The 19,631-nt window shown below is 44.8% G+C and overlaps 1 protein-coding gene across 7 annotated transcripts in view; it reads right to left on the bottom strand.

Moving 5' to 3' along the window:
- The window catches only part of LOC115138802 (60 kDa lysophospholipase-like), a 32,902-nt gene that overhangs the window by 9,922 nt on the left and 3,349 nt on the right, over window positions 1-19,631 (bottom strand). For 3 of the 7 annotated variants that reach the window (XR_010465404.1, XR_010465403.1, XM_065025716.1), the window contains exons 2-10: window positions 14,138-14,280; window positions 9,363-9,461; window positions 8,258-9,057; window positions 4,872-5,046; window positions 4,101-4,220; window positions 3,702-3,791; window positions 2,359-2,510; window positions 470-556; window positions 4-103 (exon numbers count right to left, since the gene is read on the bottom strand). Coding sequence is in view for 2 of the 7 variants with exons in the window: in XM_065025716.1 (XP_064881788.1) it covers window positions 34-103; window positions 470-556; window positions 2,359-2,510; window positions 3,702-3,704 (312 nt within the window). In the remaining 5 variants the exon portion in view is untranslated. Of the gene's footprint in view, window positions 1-3; window positions 104-469; window positions 557-2,358; window positions 2,511-3,701; window positions 3,792-4,100; window positions 4,804-4,871; window positions 5,047-8,257; window positions 9,058-9,362; window positions 9,462-14,137; window positions 14,281-19,631 lie in introns of all 7 variants that reach the window. The other 4 variants (XR_010465405.1, XR_010465402.1, XM_065025715.1 and 1 more) reach the window with 4 other exon arrangements.

The raw sequence follows: 19,631 nt of genomic DNA, 5'->3' as shown, positions 1-19,631 counted from the left end.
CACCACATCCATGGGCATCTTCCCGTCGTAGCCTCATATGCTCAGGTCTCCCCCGGCCAGGTGCCACATTTCCAGGCCCTCGATGTCAGCATTGGATGCCAGACTAACACATCAAACACCACCAGTGAATTCACTTGGAGGGTTCCTATTCAAGTGGTTTCATGATAAAGGGACTAAAACAACCAGATATCTACAGTAATAACATCAGGGTTTATTGTATAATCACACTAATTGATTAGTTCAGGGTTCTGTGGTGGTGACGTTTGGATGCTGCAGTGGTCCAGAGCTATGCTGTCAGGGAGCATTTCAAGTTTTTATGCAAGACAACTTGGACAATTGGTCGTACCTGCACAAACTATGTGGGATGGGCCTTCGGGCAATGCATGTGTGAGAAAGTGCTGTGTGTGTGTGTGTGTGTGTGTGCGTGCGTGCGTGCGTGCGTGCGTGCGTGTGTGTGTGTGTGTCTCACCTGCACAGCTCTGTGCCTGCATCCTTCAGCTCATCGCTGGAGAAACGGACTCCTGTCTCTCTCAGCAACTTCACCACCTCTTTGTGTCTGGATGGACAGAGAGACGGACAGACAGACAGAGATATGAGAAACAGTTTTCAAGTACAGATGCTATATACAGTGTACTACAATCAAGGAAAAGATGACACGTGCAAAGCAGAATCAAGCTCACAGTGCGAGTCAGAGATCAGTTGAAACTGAAACGATTAGATGGAACACTAGTGATCCATCATTGTTTGACCTGTGCTTTATTATGACTGCAGTGTGCATTAGTCATTTTTCTAGCAAGTTCTCATAGTCTCTGTTGACAGTGACAAGTTGTGGCACTGTGACTGGGTGCTAAACGAGTAGGGACAAGTTCCGGATGCCCCCACAGTTAACCACCCACACATGGAGCCTGAGCAGAACGTCTCAGCAGCTCCAAGGATGCACTACACAATGGTAGAGACAGAAGGCCATGGCCAGAACCAGGGACTTTCATAGAATTTAAACTTAGAACATCCATCAAATGTTTAAAAGGTTAAATGCACACACTACGGTATGTGTAGGTCATGCACGTTTAAATCTACTTTGAGATAGGTTTTGGCCATAGGGACAGTGGCAAGCCAAGGCTAATGTATTTCAGTCCTTTTCCTAGAGACAAGGGACCGTTTCTGTCATCCATGAAGCTGTGGACAGGCAGGTCAGACTGGTTCAAGACACTACCCTTCGCTGTACTGTGTTTCAACCCTTATATGGTCATCGGGAAGGAACAATAGTAGGCTTTTGAAATGTGGTTTAAACTTAGGAGGAAATGGCATAGAGCCTAAAAACTAAAAAAAATCTGTCAGAAATAAAATGGATATTTATTTCAAGTAACTCTTACAAAATGGAACATATTGCATTATCACAAAGAGCTGTAACAAAACAGAGATTTTGACAGTGTAAGAGAGACAGAATGGGATATGGCTATTTCCCCAACCAAGCGTCGGAGGTTAATTATGCTACCAGGTCCCACTCAGCAACCCTCAGCCCTTCAGTACCAAGACAACATGGGCTTGTCTGTGCCTGCCCTGCCAACGGTTTACATCCACCTCTCTCAATGCTAGTTCACACACACACACAGGCACACACACACACACACACACACACACACACACACACACACACATTTCTCCTTGAGGCACTCACAGCGTGATACTAAACACTGCAGCCTTGAATGTCTTACATTCCCCAAATAAATGATATGAGCACACAGCAATGTCAATGGATGATTAAAAAAACATGAAAATAATAACAATTTGGGGTAAAAATGAATACTGGAGGTATTAGAAGATTACAATTAGCCCAATTGGCAGCTAATTATTGTGGTGGCCTTTAAACTCCATTAGGACTCTTCCTCTGGTTTCAACCCCCATCTGAGAGCCCCAGTAGCAGTCATTCCCTCCTGGACATGATAGTCATTTAGCAGGCCCAGACTCCCTGCCTCAGACACTGTAATGAGCTGCCGTCTAACTGCCTGCTGTTTGTACACCATTCGCTCTAAAGACTGCCATGGAAATATAAGGAGGTTGTTAATGGCCAACGGGGGATTTCAAATGTCCCACTTAATTCTGTGTGAATGATATCATTACTGTGTGATGCACACACCACTCCCTGGGCAGATAGAAGAAGTCAGTTAGATTTGGCTACTGGGGGCTTGAATCATAAGGGATGGGTGAACATCTATTGTAGAGGCAAAGCTGTTAAGGACGTATCATACTCCATTCACCCAACCTCCCAATGCCCCCCCCCACCACCCCCCCCCCACACACACACACACAAAGAAATGTAAAGCTATTGTTTTGGCCCACATGTTAGCTTATTCCTACCTGAAATACATAGCGCGCAGGGGTGTGCAATCTTTGGCATGGACGGTGGCTCCCTGGTCCTGTAGATACTGCACCACTTTGAGGTGGCCCTCACTGGCAGCGATGTGCAGAGGGGTGCGTCCATCATAGTCCCCCAGACTCAGGTTACTGCCCTGATGACAAGAAACGCATCACATACCGTAGATTACGTTGTGATGGCACCACGGTGTATATAAAACAGTGTATTGAGGTATCAAACCCATGTAGTGCACAGTGTGCTACACATGTACCTGGAGCATACCTTTCTGAATGGTGACAGTGGCTGTGTCTGAATACCTGTAATTGGAATCTAAATAGTAGGCCTTTTGGGTATGCAAAAATAGAATGTTTGATAGTATGTGAAATTTCACATTTGAGAATGCTTAAATGCCAGGACATACTAATTTCGGCATTTCGGCCAGTACAATTGAGGAAGATAATCGTCTTTCCAGACCCACGTGTGTTTGACAGCAAGAAGCTGATAATCATATAAGTGGGTGAATGTATGAATGAGCATAGTGTGTTGATATTTGTTGCTTACTGCATTCGTTTTCACTAAACAGTATTGCTAAATAGTATGCAGTACGATTAGTACACAGCATGGCGTTTTAGTAAGTAGTAGGGAAGACAGATTTCTGACACAGCCAGTTTCATCTTGAATTGATAGACATTTTTAAAAGAGTAGCCAACCCATTCTTCTATTCATACTGAAATATAACCCCAATAAAACAAGCTCCAAAGACCAAAATAAGTGGGTTACTTCAAATGAAATTGACTGGAAACACTAGGCAATCATCCTCATGTCTAAAGTTAACTGCCAAGGAGACCGTATCAAAATGAATCTTTACATCTAACACATTATGACTACTGAGGCTATCTCATGAAACTCAGCAGGAATCTTTGGTACGCACTGCACTGACAGGTTCAACCAGATGAACCGTGGGACTAAGGGAGTAATAAAATCACACACATTTGACAGTGCATTGTCTGTGTTATCAGTCTGGGAACATGCGTGTCCAAGAACACTAACAACATATGGACTGAACTCTCCCCTCCTTATAAAATATGAGCTTTTTGCAGTGATTATTTTTACGAACAGACTTTGGGGTGGCAGGGTAGCCTAGTGGTTAGAGCGTTGGACTGGTAACTGAAAGGTTGCAAGTTTGAATCCCCGAGCTGACAAGGTACAAATCTGTCGTTCTGCCACTGAACAGGCAGTTAACCCACTGTTCCTAGGCCGTCATTGAAAATAAGAATTTGTTCTTAACTGACTTGCCTAGTAAAATAAAATTGTGATAGGTTGTATTTAAATAACTGTTCCTCACCATCTCCTTTAAGGCATCTAAGGCCCCCACGTCTCCAATCTTTAGAAGCAGCACAAGCTAAGGTGGGGGTCAGGGCATCCCTTATGGCTTCTATAGAGAAACAGTAGAGAAACATCATGCCAATACAAAGGCTGACAATCAGTAAATTAATGTTTTATGTTATGAGTGATGTAAAAACTACACTATAAAGTTGGATTCAACACATTTTTTTCAACTCTACTTTAGACTACTTGTGACATTGTTCCCCTAGTGCTGGGCAGTGCAACGACTGGAGAAAGCTGTTTTTTGTACTACAATGGGAACTCTGTCCTCTCAGATAAGCCAGAGCCTGATAAAAACCTGTTAGGTGGAAGGTAACCCTGCAGTCTCAGTGGTGGTGACAGTGTGACGTGGCCTCACCTTCTTACTATTGATGCTCAGGGACTTGGAGATGACCTGAATGAAGCGACTGTCGCTCAGAGTGAGCTTGGCCCCCTGCAGGTCACCGATCATCTCCCCCCGCAGGTTCTGACTCAGCATCTGGACACATAACACACAGACAGCACAACACAGACACAGTCAGGGCAACACAGACAGCACAACACACAGACAGGGCAACACAGACAGCACAACACACTGACACAGTCAGGGCAACACAGACAGCACAACACACAGACACAGTCAGGGCTACACAGACAACACAACACACATACACAGTCAGGGCAACACAGACAGCACAACACACAGACACAGTCAGGGCAACACAGACAGCACAACACACAGATACAGTCAAGCATGATCAAAGATGTCATCAGCTTGTCACTTCTATGATCCCTTTATCGCCATGTGAATCAACTCTGATATCTACTTCTCTTTACACTCTAATGTGATATTTGTTTCATACAAAGGAGTCAGACGTGTCACTAGGGTTGGGCTTCAGAATTCTCTCTACAAAGGGCCAACATTGTGTAGGGACTGAAGGACTGTGAATTTAGACTATGAATCCTAATGTCCTCCTGGCCTCTATGTTTAGCTCCTTCCTGGCCAGCATGTAGGACAGCTTGCAGAGTGCAGCCTCAGAAGTCATGTCACTGCCTGCCACCAGCCCTGCATCACTCAGGACCTGAGAAGACCAGGAAGAAACGTTAAGGACACACATCCATCCACATCATACTCTCCCATTAAACATACATTGTCTTCTGGTCTACCATTCCAGTGGCGTATGATGTGGTGACAGAACCCCTCAGACACTGGGTGCAGTTAACAATGATCACACCGCTCTCTGTGGTATTCCGGAACTCCTTCAGCAGGTCAGCTTGGTCTCCAGGACGACGCCCTCCATGGGTGACTGCAGGAAGGACTTCACCTGTAGAGAAAGAGAGAGCGAGAAGATAGGCCATTTTAGTCTGGCTGGTAGGAAAAGAGGGAGAGAAGTGTACAGCGCAAGCTAGGATAGGGTTTAACAATAGGCCCAGACTTTACCAGCCCCCCTGCCTCCCCCCAGTCCACCTGGTGCCAATGCCACCCAGGCTGTCTCTCAGTCTCAGGGTGATTCACTGGCTCTAGGAAAGCTCTTTACCACACCAGCCCTGGCATCTGGAGAGGAGACGGCTCAAATGGCCAGGCATGGGGAACCATTAACATCGAGGTGCTAAGAGACAGCGTCATTTCACCTGGCAACCCTTGGACCTTAGACCTAACTTGTGCAGGCAGGGAAATATAGCAAGAGCTGGGCATAGCCCCAAATCCTCCATTGGATTCGGATCAAGCCTCTAGCTAGCCAAAAATGTGTGCAACACAGATTCCTAAATAACCCCCATGATGGCAAAGACCGTGGAAGGCAGAGAAGAGCCTGATGCATAATCAAAAAAGAAGCAAGTGATTCAAATAGATAAAAGAGCAACATGGCAGAGGGACCAGATTGAGACAGTAAAGTCATCCTCCCCTCAGTCTGTAGTTAGGGAGGTGTATCTAAGTGTTTAAATGTCGGTGCCAAGACCCTCGTCTTTAGTGGGTAATTGGACATGCCCCATAACCCTGTCTCATTTTGTCACTGGGCTTAGTGCTGCTGGCAACCCCAGAGCAGATCCTGGCTGTATGTAGACCACTTGAAACACCCATATGATGGTGGCTTGTCAGAAAACACAGTAGGGCCTTCATGAGAGGATTCACCACAACACAGCTGCAATGAAGACTTTTAGATGAAGGTGGCTCCAAATGGGGATATCCTGATTTAGTCTTTCTACAACAGGATATTACTATACTGAACAAGAATATAAACGCAACATGTAAAGTGTTGGTCCAATGTTTCATGAGCTGAAATTAAAGATCCCAGACATTTTCAATACGCACAAAAAGCTTATTTCTCACAGATTTCCGGAACATATTTGTTTACATCCCTGTTCTCCTTTGCTAAGATCGGGTCAAATTGTATGACCAATTTATGCCGAAATCCAGGTAATTCCAAAGGGTTCACATACTTTTTCTTGCCACTATATATATGCCCTTCAACAGACACAACGCTAAGGTAATTTATCGCTTGGCTATTTTGTGCCATTGATTTAAAACTATTTTGGGATAGGGGGCAGTATTTTCACTTTTGGATGAATAGCGTGCCCAGAGTGAACTGCCCCCTACTCTGTCCCAGATGCTAATATATGCATATTATTATTAGTATTGGATGGAAAACACTCTTAAGTTTCTAAAACTGTTTGAATGATGTCTGTGAGTATAACAGAACTCATATGGCAGGCGAAAACCTGAGAAAAATCCAACCAGGAAGTGGGACATCTGAGGTTTGTAGTTTTTCAAAGCTTAGCCTACCGAATACACATTGAGATATGGATAAAGTTGCACTTCCTACGGCTTCCACTAGATGTCAACCATCTTTAGAAACTTGAATGAGGATTCTACTATAAAGGAGGGGCTCATGAGACCTCTTTGCGTCAGTGGTCTGGCAGAGTGCCTCGGTCTCATGACGCGCGCTCCTGACAGTTACCTCTCGTTCCAGTGCAATTCTCCAGTTGGAACATTATTGATGTTTTATGTTAAAAATATCCTAACGATTGATTCCATACATCGTTTGACATGTTTCTAAAAGACTGTAACGGAACTTTTCGAGTTTTTGTCTGGACGAAGTGCCTGTGCCTCATGAAGATGGATTACTGGGCTGAACACGCTAACAACTATTTGGCTATTTGGACATAAATTATGGACTTTACAGAACTTTATGGAACAAATCAGTCATTTATTGTCGAACTGGGATTCCTGGGAGTGCCTTCTGATGAAGATCATCAAAGGTAAGTGAATATTTATGGTGTTATTTACTCCAAAATGGCGGATATTCCTCTGGCTGTTTTGGGTTCTGAGCTCCGTTCTCAGATTATGCTTTTTCCGTACAGTTAAAAAAAAATCTGACACTGTGGTTGCATTAAGGAGAAGTCTATCTTTAATTCTGTGAAAAACACTTGTATCTTTTATCAATGTTTATTATGAGTATCTCTGCAAAATCACTGGATGTTTTGGAATCAAAACATTACTGCACGTAAGGCGCCAATGTAAACTGAGATTTTTGGATATAAATATGCACATTATCGAACAAAACATACATGTATTGTGTAACATGATGTCCTATGAGTGTCATCTGATGAAGATCAGATGGAAAAATGGCTGTGTTTTTTTGACTTGGCTATGACCTAACATAATCAGATGTTGTGCTTTTGCTGTAAAGCATTTTTGAAATCGGACACGTGGGTAGATTAACAAGATGTTTATCTTTCATTTGCAGTATTGCACTTGTTAATGTGTGAAAGTTACATATTTCTAAAAAATATTTTAGAATTTCACGTGCTGCCTTTTCAGCAGAATGTTGTCGAGGGGTTCCGCTAGTGAAACGCCTGCCCTAGAAAGGTTTTAACAGAGCATATGACAAAACACAATTACAACTACATTTTCCTCATATCTTCATTTAAAATGTATCAATCTGTCTTCATTGATAGCAGCACATTCTCTAGATACAGCATCCGTTAAAGGCCCCAGAGAGTGTGTACGTTTGTTATTCCGCGACTCTTAAAGACAAACACCATTTGACACAACTCTGAAGTCTCGTCTGGCAGTTTCAGGTCAGGTCCTGTATTGCGACACTCGCACATTCCCATGCTTTACTGAACAGTCTTGTTAGACAAGAGGTTTAAGGCTTTTGTTGCCTATTGTCTGACAACATAGCTCATCCTCACACCTTTATCAATCAGGTACAACATAGCCTCTACTATCTCAGTGGATTTGATTTATGTTGAAATTCGAAATAAGTTATATCACAAAAGCTCAAATCCACAGCAGCTTAAAAAGCTAGACAGACACACTTCAGCAAGATAAAAAAGAATTTTAGTACAAAAGATATGCAATGGGGAATTAGTCTGATATAAATAATAGCAACTGGGAATTGAAGATTTCATTCATCAACATTTGATGATTGTGTGGCGCAGCGGTCTAAGGCACTTTGTTCTTAATTGACTTTCCTAGTTAAATAAAGGTTCAAATAAAATACATTATTCAAGTTCACATTCAAAAACAGGTACCAGTGACTTGTAGGCAACTGAGCTGCCAAGAAGCCTCCCTCCACTTGTCACGACTTCCATCAAAGGTGGCTCCTCTCCCTGTTCGGGCGGTGCTCGGCGGTCGTCGTCGCCGGCCTACTAGCTGCCACCGATCCATTTGTCCTTTTCCTTTGTATTGTTTACACCTGTGTCCTATTAGTTGATTTCGGGGGGTTTATTTACCTCCGCTGCCTGCTAGTCTTTGTGAGGAATTGTTTGCTGTGGTATCTTTGTTAGGGGTGCGTATCTGAACCACGGAGTTTTCTTTCACACGGCAGTTTGTACCGTTTGGTATATGTTTAGGAGTAGAGGTTTCTCCTCCGTGTGTAACGTTTATTTCCCTGTGGGTGGCGACCTCGTTTGGGCATATTCTCCCCCATGTTGTTGCTGAGTTGGGACGTCTTTAATAAACGATTGTGCCACTGGGGCTTCCTTGTTCTCCTGCTCCTGATTCCTGCACCTCCCTCCTTTAAGGAGGCTCCTAACACCACTCTTCACCTCAGGAATTGAAAACTGACCAGCGATCAGCAGTGTCTCCAAAAGGTTGTTTCTTCCATCGTACCTCGTCTCATAGATCTGCAAGAGGTCATATAAACAACATCTCACGCTTCTGTTATCTTCATCAGGCAGTTCAGCCAGAAGGATGGCAGGTGTATCTGGGAGCCGGTGAGGATGGCAGGCTTCCCCAGGTGCTCACACATGAAGGACAGAGCAGATGCTGTGTAGGCCATAGTGTCCACGCCATGGAGGATGACAAAACCGTCATATTTCTCGTAGTGTTTCTGGAACCAAGAGACAATAAAGAGAACAGGATCAGACTTGAAGTTCCAAGGTCAAAATGTGTAGTCTACATCTTGCCACATGCTTTTTGAAATGACTACTGTATTTATTACAAAAGCGACAGTACAGTACCAAAAACAGCATGGTTAATTAAAAAATTATGATAACTGACTTTTACTTCAGGGAATGATTTGAGACTGTTGTATTATTGTAATACATTATGTGATACATAATGCATCTGCTTATGCATATGGTTAAAGTCAGGGTTATGGTTAGTGTTAGAGTGAGAAATGACAACACCAAGTACCTCAATGTCCTTCCCAAGTGTAGCCCAGTCATCTATGGTCATATTGCAAAGGGCTGTACTCTAAAAAAGTGTACACTATCCTCTTATTCAGTTGACAGCCTGTGAAAAGACACACGTTTACTTTGAGTCACAATCATCCAATAATAAACTAATCACAGAAAACACCCCGAAAGAAACGCAGTGCATTTACAACCGAGCAGACTGTTTACACGGATACACATAAACAATCAAGGTTAAGCAAATGAGGCGATCACGTTTTTAAAAATGGAAATCACTTTAGGGGGTCTTTGTCTTGGATGTTTTGTTTACTTTACAAAGGCAGTGAGACTTGGTTCTGTTTACATTAGAGAGGAACAGGCCGAGGTTAAAGAAAGGAAAAGACTGAGACAAGCCTAGTCTACTTTATGAAGACAAAGTCTATTTGGCCTTCTGTTTCAGCAGCAGGGTGCCCAAACCAGTTCCAAAGCGTGAGGTGTGAATTATGGACGTGTGGTGGAGGGGGCATGGATTAGCTCATTTTAGAGGGGAAGGGGGAGACGCCCTGGGAAGTTTTGTTGTTTCTTCTGCTCAGTATGACACTGTATGGGGAGTTACTAATTTGAGGATGTTCTGAGGGGTGGTTGTTAGATGTGTGGAGGGGGGATGACTAGTTAGATCTCTGCGACGCTTTAAAAAAGGGATGGGTTCATGTCTTAGCGAGACGCCATGTTCTAATTATAGGGTCAGTTGCTCCTGGCCTCCCATGCATATTAATGACTCCTCTAACCATGTTGTCCTAGCACCCTAATAAGATAGTGTGCCTCTGCTAAGCAGCTGTGAAAAGATTTTCAATTTAATCTCCCTTTTTAAGACACGGGACACGGCCCCCCCCCCACACACACACACACATTACCATAAGACAGCTAGAAACACGGATGGGGGGTGCACATCATCCCCTAGTTGGGGGTTCAATAGAACAGCAGGGGAATAGCAAGTTCACCCCTCAGCACCTAACCAGGGGCCTAAAGACACCACCCTAATTAGCCCTGGCTCCACACACAATCCTCAAACATATGTTGTTGATAATCTTAAAGCGTTAGTGCCGCTGGAAACAATATTAAAATCACCAATTATTAATTTATCTCCTGGTGTAGCCAACAGTGTGGCAGGGAAACAGGTATTAGCATACCGAGGGTAGGTGCCCCGTGGCCTAACCTGCTGATGAGGAGCAGAGTATTGGGAAGGGAGAGGAGGCTTCCCACAGAGAATTTCACTACCACTTTTCACTTGCAGCTTTTCAATAAATCAATAAACCAATTTCCTACTGCATACACTTCAAAATTCAAGTAATGTTAGGATATAATGATATCAGCTTTGCCAATTTTATTTCAAGTCCACTGCACATGCTCACTGCAAAGTGCAAACTAAGTATTTCAGGCATTAGGGACATTTATTAGCAATGTTTACTGACAGCTAGTTTGTGTTAATCAAACTGTGCTGCCACACAAAGGAACATGATGATGGTAATAATGAAAAAGAACCTCACAGAAGCAAGGAGGAAAGAGGATGATTGAATCAACTACTGAACTTAATGAGACTGATATAATTATTTTTAGGGACGGAAGGTGATGTCCTATGAATCCCCTGTGAGGCTGTTGGAGTGATCAGGGGGTGAGGAACAAAGGGCTAGGGAGGTGACACATGGCAGTTCTCCAAACAGACACTACCATGATCCAAGCAGGCACAGTGCCAGCAGCCCCTCCACACACATGCACATGCGCACACACAAACAGCCTCGCTCAGACTAGCTTGAAAAATACTGTGCTTGTGTAGTCCTCTTATCAGTCCCCTATAACCCAGCCCCATCCTGCCAGCCTTTATCTGTGGTCCAGAGCTGCTCTGAGTGTGTTTGAGGTTGAGGGGCTGAGCCCTGCATGTGTATCTGTATGGATTAGCGTGCAGGCAGACAGGGGCACCCCCAATGGCCCCAACACTGCAGGCCAAGAGAGAAGAGGAGGCTGCTGGGAGGGATTTGACCCAAGGCTCCTTGGTCTGGGCTCAGCCTCCATCTGGAGGGGCGATAGTGGGCACCCCTTGGACCCGACCTGCCAGGACCCCATTCAGCAGAGGGCCCTCTCGCTGCTCCTGAACACACAGACCCAGACTACAAGGATGAAACACACTTAACACAGATTAGTCTCACTCCCTGCAAGCGTGTCACCAGCAACCCCTCGCAGGCCTATTTGCTGCCCGACAGCAGAAAGCTCCTGGGGGTGCTTGGGGTATTACAGAAACATTGTGATAACTCGACTGTGCTGCACTGTTTTTAGTTAGACATGAACCAATGAGATTACCTCTCTCTCTAGAGGGAGCGAAACAAATTATCTGAAGAGATGGAATAAGGGCATAAGGTCAGGCAGCCGTGAAAACCACTACAGACATGCTGCTTCACAACTCCCTGCAGGTGTGTGCTCGTAGGATCACTCCCTGATAGATTCAAACACAGACACGACTGAGCAGCAAACTGTTCCTGCCAGGCACGTTTTGACACCAGGTGGGACAAATACAGAGGAATCAAACCACTCTCAGACACACAGCATAGCGTAGCGTAGTGTAGCGCAGGCATACAGTATGCTACCAGTACTACAGGACCCTTTTGATAGTTCATCAGCGTGGTGTGTCAGCACTCTGTCAAAACAACACAGAGAGTTTTAGAGTGACATGTTCCCAGGCATGCAGGGAATAGAAATGTGTGATATTATAGCCTGTAGGTCTCCTGCTATGGAGGAGCCATACTGAACTGATTTTGGGGGAGGATCTCAACCTTTATCCTGACATGATATGCTGTACACGACAATGTGTTTTTTCAACGAACCTTTTAAAAAGCCTTGTAGATTGAAAAAGCCTTGAAATCTGGCAATGTCTTATCTTTGAATTTGACTGTCAAATTAAGCAGCTCAAATGAAGCAACAATTGACACCCTGTTGTAAATCAGGGGTAAGAACTTTCAGCTATCTCCCTCTCCAAATTCACACAGGAATGTGCCTTTGTTTCACAGCCATTTCCCACCGAAACTCTAACACATTCTAAAAGGTTATAAAGGAAATACTGTAACTAGAAAAGTATATACACTACATGTACAAAGTCTCCATCCTTGACGTTGTGTATGAAATATTAAAAATTATGAAAGCGTTTTTGTTAAGAGAGGGATGTGATCTTAGAAACTATAAGAGGAAATTGTTTCTATAACTTTGTACAACTGAGTAGTCACCGCACCTTGAGTGAAGTCAGAGAGCGTGTCAGCGTCACAAACGGCCCCTTTTGAATGAACTGCATAACATGGTGGGTTAAGAATTAACATATCAGACCAGAGAGGCGTGTAGCTGCAGCTCACGTCCAAAGTGGTTTGAACTCTGAAATCTCAACACGAGATAGAGACAATAACGTCACCTCCCGGAAAATCACTGGTACGGCTGATTAGCTGTCCTAAGTAAAATATCTAGAAAAGTGAATTTAAGTGGGACCATTCTACTACTCTTCTCAAAACATCGTATTACGCTACTCTCATCACCCAATGGGAACCATCGACACGGCTGGATAGCTTATCTTCAAAGAGGCAGCTTCAGGAGTGAATGGAAAGTAGAATAAACTGTAGTTTTGTTCAGGACTACACGACAAATCACCGGATAACAACAGTAGAAGAGACGGGTGATGACCCCTTTTGGACAATCAGAGCCTTACAAGCGTGCCGCGGAAAGGCCTAACACCCTTTCTAAGAAGATCTAGTTCCGACAGCGATACACAGCAATTTTTTACTCAAAATGGGTGGCAGTTCGTGTGAAAAGTATATGATTACTGTGAGAGTAGTTTCTAAAAATGTACCAACGATAAGTGTCTCTTTCTTTCTCTTTCTCCCTCCCTCTCCATCTCTATTGTGTCAGTCCGCTAGGGACCTGTTTCTAATGTAATAAGTCTGTATGTTTATCCTGTGTTATCATTTAGTTAGCTAGTAAATAAATCATTAAACCAATTTGTGTAGTACTGAATCATAAGTAAGGCTGGATTTTTTTGCAGATGCAGGACGTTACGACTGTTCAGAATGATGATATGATACAAGGTTATGATTAATACATTGACTGTTTTATGGATGTGATAGGTAAAGACCTTTAGAGTTTAATTTGGGAGATGGCAATTATTTTAAACAACCGCTCTCATGGTGCCCCAAATCCTAATTAGTTCATTGTTACATGATTCATTTAATCAGGTAACAATGACATATATTTAGTTTATTAGATAAACATCAGTCATCAGATTAATGAAAATAAAGTCACAACAATACAATAGACTCCTGTGTAAAAAAAAATGGTAAGGGCGTAAACATTTATGTATCGGTAGTAGAGGTAGGTAGAGGGTCAGATATTTCTATAAGAGTAGATAGAACTACTATTAGCCTAGTCTGTTCGTCTTTTATGATCTGTATCGAACTCAAAGCTCTCCATCTGAAGTCTATCAGTCAAATAGCACAAGGCTACATTAGTCTAAATCTACCATGATGAGCTGTTGCATGGAGGTCAAACATTTCTCTTTTCACAGTTTGAATGATTGTACACTGTACGAAGATTGAAAATAAAGTAAAACATCTCGACATTTAACTAGCCAATATATTAATAACAGCAAAGGCAAAGTAAAAAGAATAAACAGAAATAGGGATAGAAGGCTGCAGAGGAGCCCTGGAGAGGAGTGAGGTGAAGGGAGAGGTGGAGCCAGGAGAGAGGTGGAGTGCATGGGTGACTTACTTACGGCAGGGCCAGGGTGTTCTCCTGTGGGCCACTCGTGCTGTAGTATTCGTACATATGGGACTGCAGAGCATACTCCTCATCATGGAGGATGGGAAGCTTTCGCAGGGCCTTCACAAGCGCATTAGGCTCTGGGGACAGCACTGTGTATGAGAGACGGAGAGAGACAGAGTTGAGAAGGTGACGTTACCATTAGAGTATGGAGCAACAAATCAGTCAGAGTTCAGGTAGGGTGAGCTCAACAACAGCCTATATAGATCTGAGTCTGATGTTGATTTTGTAAAGAGGGGGCTCTGACATAGCCTAGGGACCTTGGGTTGGAGAGTGTAGCAATATGGTAGAGTCTAGGGCCGGGAAGATACCAGTATCGCCATATTCGTTAGTATCATGGCAAGGAAACAAAACACGAAGTAGATGTAACTTCTTTAGGAAAACAGCCCTAATGTTGGAAACAAAACACGAAGTAGATGTAACTTCTTTAGGAAAACAGCCCTAATGTTGGAAACAAAACACGAAGTAGATGTAACTTCTTTAGGAAAACAGCCCTAATGTTGGAAACAAACATCATGTCACCCAGAGTCACTGGGTCACCCAGAGTCATTTATTTATTTTCCGAGCTATAGCACTAAATATTTTACATACAGCAGGTTTTTAAAAGGACCAAGTCATGAAGACTACTTCGTGTTTTCATTTTTGCCATAGGAAGAAAATATGGCAATACTGGTATCGTCCCATTCTGTTATTGTCCAGGCCCTAGTAGAGTTTACTTTCTTGTTAATTAGGCAAGTCAAACAGAAAGACTACCCCAAGAGCATTTTTGCAATAACGCAAATAAATAAATAAAATGTGTAAGTAATCAAGTCTTTTCAGGGGGCATTATCAGGTTTACCATTCTCAGTTTATCATGCCTTGTGTTATACTCAACTCTAGTGGCAAACATGAGAATCATCTCGACATGAAAAGTAGGCTGTGTTAGAAAATGACTTTTTTTAAATACTTTTTTTTATTTCACCTTTATTTAACCAGGTAGGCTAGTTGAGAACAAGTTCTCATTTGCAACTGCGACCTGGCCAAGATAAAGCATAGCAATTCGACACATCCAACAACACAGAGTTACAACACAGAGTTAAACAAAACATTGTCAATAATACAGTAGAACAAAAGAAAACAAAATGTCTATATACAGTGAGTGTAAATGAGGTAAGATAAGGGAGTTAAGGCAATAAATAGGCCATGGTGGCGAAGTAATAACAATATAGAAATTAAACACTGGAATGGTAGATGTGCAGAAGATGAATGTGCAAGTAGAGATACTGGGGTGCAAAGGAGCAAGATAAATAAATACAGTATGGGGATGAGGTAGGTAGATAGATGGGCTGTTTACAGATGGGCTATGTACAGGTGCAGTGATCTGTGAGCTACATTAGTCTAATCATTCATGTATTGTGAAATAACTTATATGACTCATCATAGGACAACAGCTCACCAGAATATGCTAATGTAATACACCAGGGACAGACCCCAGGTCTTCAATGGTAAATTAGTTAGTGCCTTTTCCAATAAATGAGTTCCTAAAGTGGGAGAAGGATGCATGCAGCGTGGTATGCTGGCACGTGACTGCTAATGCATTTCAATGGGAGAGGTGAGGCAGGGCAGCTGAGAGGCGTGAAACCTGAGTCAAGCCATTGGAATGAGACGGCTGACTAAAAGTGGACCGCCAGCCACTGTGGACCACTAGCCACTGGCTAGATGTAAAGACTGCATAAAGACAAAACCTTAGAATTCCAAACTGAGCCTTTGGAATAGTGTTTTTATACAGTAGGCCCTATACCTAGAAACTATGGTCACATGAATTATGGTGTAGTGTTTACTGTTTACTCCAAGTACCACCAACATCAGTGGATGCTGAATGAAATGAGAAGGGCTGGTCAGCCTAGAGCAGGGCTCCCCAACTGGTGGCCTGCAGGAGATTTATTTGGCCCCCCAAATTTTCTTAGAAAATAGAGGGATATACAGTATGTGATCACATACAAATGTAAGGAGGGTTAGAAATGTTTTAGTCAAATATATCCTTTTGGGCATCTTGCGGGCAATTTGTAGTCTACAAATTCTTTGTAATTATGTTTCGGCCCCCTCACCATCCCCTCAAGAATAAAATCATCCTGTGGCTGAATCTAGTTGATGATCCCTGGCGTAGACATACCCTTCATCAGACATTTTATCCAAAGTGCTTAACAGTAAAATTGTGTAAATGCCCCAAAAACAATGCTTAACAGGTGTGCCTTGTTAAAGTAAATTTGGGGAAATTATGTGAATAAATTGAAGCGATATTTCAAGACATCAGTCAGGAAGTTAAAGCTTGGTCACAAATGGGTCTTCCAAATGGACAATGACCCCAAGCATACTTCCAAAGTTGTGGCAAAATGACTTAAGGACAACAAAGTCAAGGTATTGGAGTGGCCATCACAAAGCCCTGACCTCAATCCCATAGAAGATTTGTGGGCAGACCTGAAAAGGTGTGTGCGAGCAAGGAGGCCTACAAACCTGACTCAGTTACCCCAGCTCTGTCAGGAGAAATAGGCCAAAATTCACCCAACGTATTGTGGGAAGCTTGTGGAAGGCTACCCAAAACGTTTGACCCGAGTTAAACAATTTAAAAGCAATGCTACCAAATACTAATTGATTGTATGTAAACTTCTAACCCACTGGGAATGTGATGAAAGAAATAACAGCTGAAATAAATAATTCTCTCTACTATTATTCTGACATTTCACATTCTTAAAATAAAGTGGTGATCCTAACTGACCTAAGACAGGGAATTTTTATTAGGATTAAATGTCAGGAATTGTGAAAAACTGAGTTTAAATGTAATTGGTTAAGGTGTATGTAAACTTCTGACTATATATAGACATAAATATGAGTTGCATTTACAATGGTGTTTGTTCATTACTGGTTTCCCTTTTCTTGAGGCAACAGGACACAAATCTTGCTGCTGTGAGGCACTGTAACGGGGTGAGTGACTGGTTGCCGGGAAGTCAGGCAGAGGAGAGCAGAGATGGGTGATAACAGGAGAACTTTAATATACACCCTGACCCAAAGGCACAGGCGAGGCAGCACAAAGTACAACCACGGCAACATGAACCGGATTAAACAAAACAAACAAACCTAGGTTTGAAACAAACCAGCCTGTAGCGTAACACCCTACACAAAGAACAATTCCACACACAGACATGGGGGAAACAGAGGGTAATATACATTTAGTCTGGTGAGGGAATGTGAACCAGGTGTGCGGGAAAACAAGACAAAACAAATGGAAAATGAAAGGTGGATCAGCCATGGCTAGAAGAACGGTGACGTCGACTGCCGAACGCCGCCCGAACAAGGAGAAGGACCGACTTCAGCGGAAGTCGTGACAGTACCCCCCTTGACGCGCGGCTCCAGCAGTGCGCCGACACCGGCCTCGGGGACGACCCAGAGGGTGAGGTGCAGGGCGATCCGGATGAAGACGGTGGAACTCCCGCAGCATAGAAGGGTCCAAAACATCCTCCACCGGGACCCAGCATCTCTCCTCCGGACCGTACCCCTCCCAGGCCCTCGCCCGATGCCTCGATTCCAGTATGGAGCACGCCGGGGCCCCCTCGATGTCCAAAAGGACCTCCTGCACCTCAAACTCCTGGAGCGGGCACGCCATCACCGGCCTGAGGAGAGACACATGGGAATGAGGGGTTAATAAGGTAATCGGGAGGAAGCTGTAACCGGTAACTAACCTCGTTCAGTCTCCTCTGGACTTTTATTGGCCCCACAAACCGTGGCCCCAGCTTCCAGTAGGGCAGGCGGAGGGACAGATTTCGGGTCGAGAGCCAGAACACCGGGGCCTCACTGTGGTGATGGTCTGCGCTGGCCTTCTGGCGCAGCATGGCCCGCTGGAGATGAACATGGGTGGCGTCCCAGGTCTCCTCCACGCGCCTGAACCAATCGTCCACCGCAGGAGCCTCGGTCTGACTCTGATGCCAATACTGGTATCCCAGTATGCACTGGAAGGGCGAGAGGTTAGTGGAGGAGTGGCGGAGCGAGTTCTAAGCCATCTCGGCCCAGGGCACGAACGCCGCCCACTCCCCCGGCCGGTCCTGTCAATAAGACCGCAGAAACCTACCCACATCCTGGTTCACTCTCTCCACCTGCCCATTACTCTCGGGGTGGAAATCCGAGGTAAGGCTGATCGAGACCCCCAGACGTTCCATGAACGCCCTCCAGACCCTCGAAGTGAACTGGGGACCCCGATCAGACACTAGTGCCGGAAGACGTGTGTAAACAAGGCCTCCGCAGTCTGTAGGGCCGTAGGGACACCGGGCAGAGGGAGGAGACGGCAGGACTTGGAAACAGTCCACAACGACCAGGATCGTGGTGTTACCCTGTGAGGTAGGAAGATCGGTGAGGAAATCGACCGACCGATGCGACCAAGGCCGTTGTGGAACGAGTAAGTGGTGTAGCTTACCTCTGGGCAGGTGCCTAGGAGCTTTACACTGGGTGCACACCGAGCAGGAGGAAACATAAACCCTCACGTCCTTAGCCAAGTTGGGCGACCAGTACCTCCCTCTCAGACAGCGTACTGTCCGATGCCTGGACGACCAGAGGAGGGAGATGCGTGGGCCCAATAGATCAGCCGGTCACGGACAGCAGTCGGAACGTACAGACGCCCAGCGGGACACTGGAGTGGAGCAGGCTCTGCACGTAACGCCCGCTCAATGTCCACGTCCAGCTCCCAAACTACCGGCGCCACCAGGCAGGAGTCCGGGAGTGTGGGGGTAGGATCCATGGGCCGCTCCTCTGTGTCATACAGCCGGGACAATGCTTCTGCCTTAACATTCTGGGAACCTGGTCTGAAAGAAAGGGTGAAAACAAAACGGGTATAAAACATGGCCACCTTGCCTGACGAGGATTCAGTCTCCTCGCTTCCTGGATGTACTCCAGGTTGAGGTGGTCAGTCCAAATGAGAAAAGGGTGTTGAGCCCACTCAAGCCAATGTCTCCACGCCTTCAACGCCTTCACCACAGCCGACAGCTCCCGGTCCCTCACATCATAGTTTCGTTCCGCCGGGCTGAGCTTCTTCGAAAAGAAGGCACAGGGGCGGAGCTTCGGTGGCGTACCCGAGCGCCGAGAGAGCACGGCTCCTATCCCAGCCTCAGACGCGTCCACCTCCACCGTGAACGCCAAAGGGGGATCCGGATGCGCCAGCACGGGAGCCGAGGTAAACAGAGCCCTTAGGTGACCAAAAGCCTGTTCGCCTCAACCGACCACTGCAAACGCACCAGGCCCCCCTTCAGCAGTGAGGTAATGGGATAAACCCCGGATAAACCTCCGGTAGTAATTGGCAAACCCTAAAAAACACTGCACCTCCTTTACCGTGGTGGGAGTTGGCCAATTACGCACGGCTGAAATGCGGTCACTCTCTATCTCCACCCCTGAGGTGGAAATGTGGTATCCTAGGAAGGAG

Source organism: Oncorhynchus nerka, linkage group LG12, assembly GCF_034236695.1.
Source record: "Oncorhynchus nerka isolate Pitt River linkage group LG12, Oner_Uvic_2.0, whole genome shotgun sequence".
Taxonomy (NCBI): Eukaryota; Metazoa; Chordata; class Actinopteri; order Salmoniformes; family Salmonidae; genus Oncorhynchus; species Oncorhynchus nerka.
The sequence above is the reverse complement of the archived record's forward strand: the minus strand, read 5'-3'. Positions and strand labels throughout refer to the sequence as shown.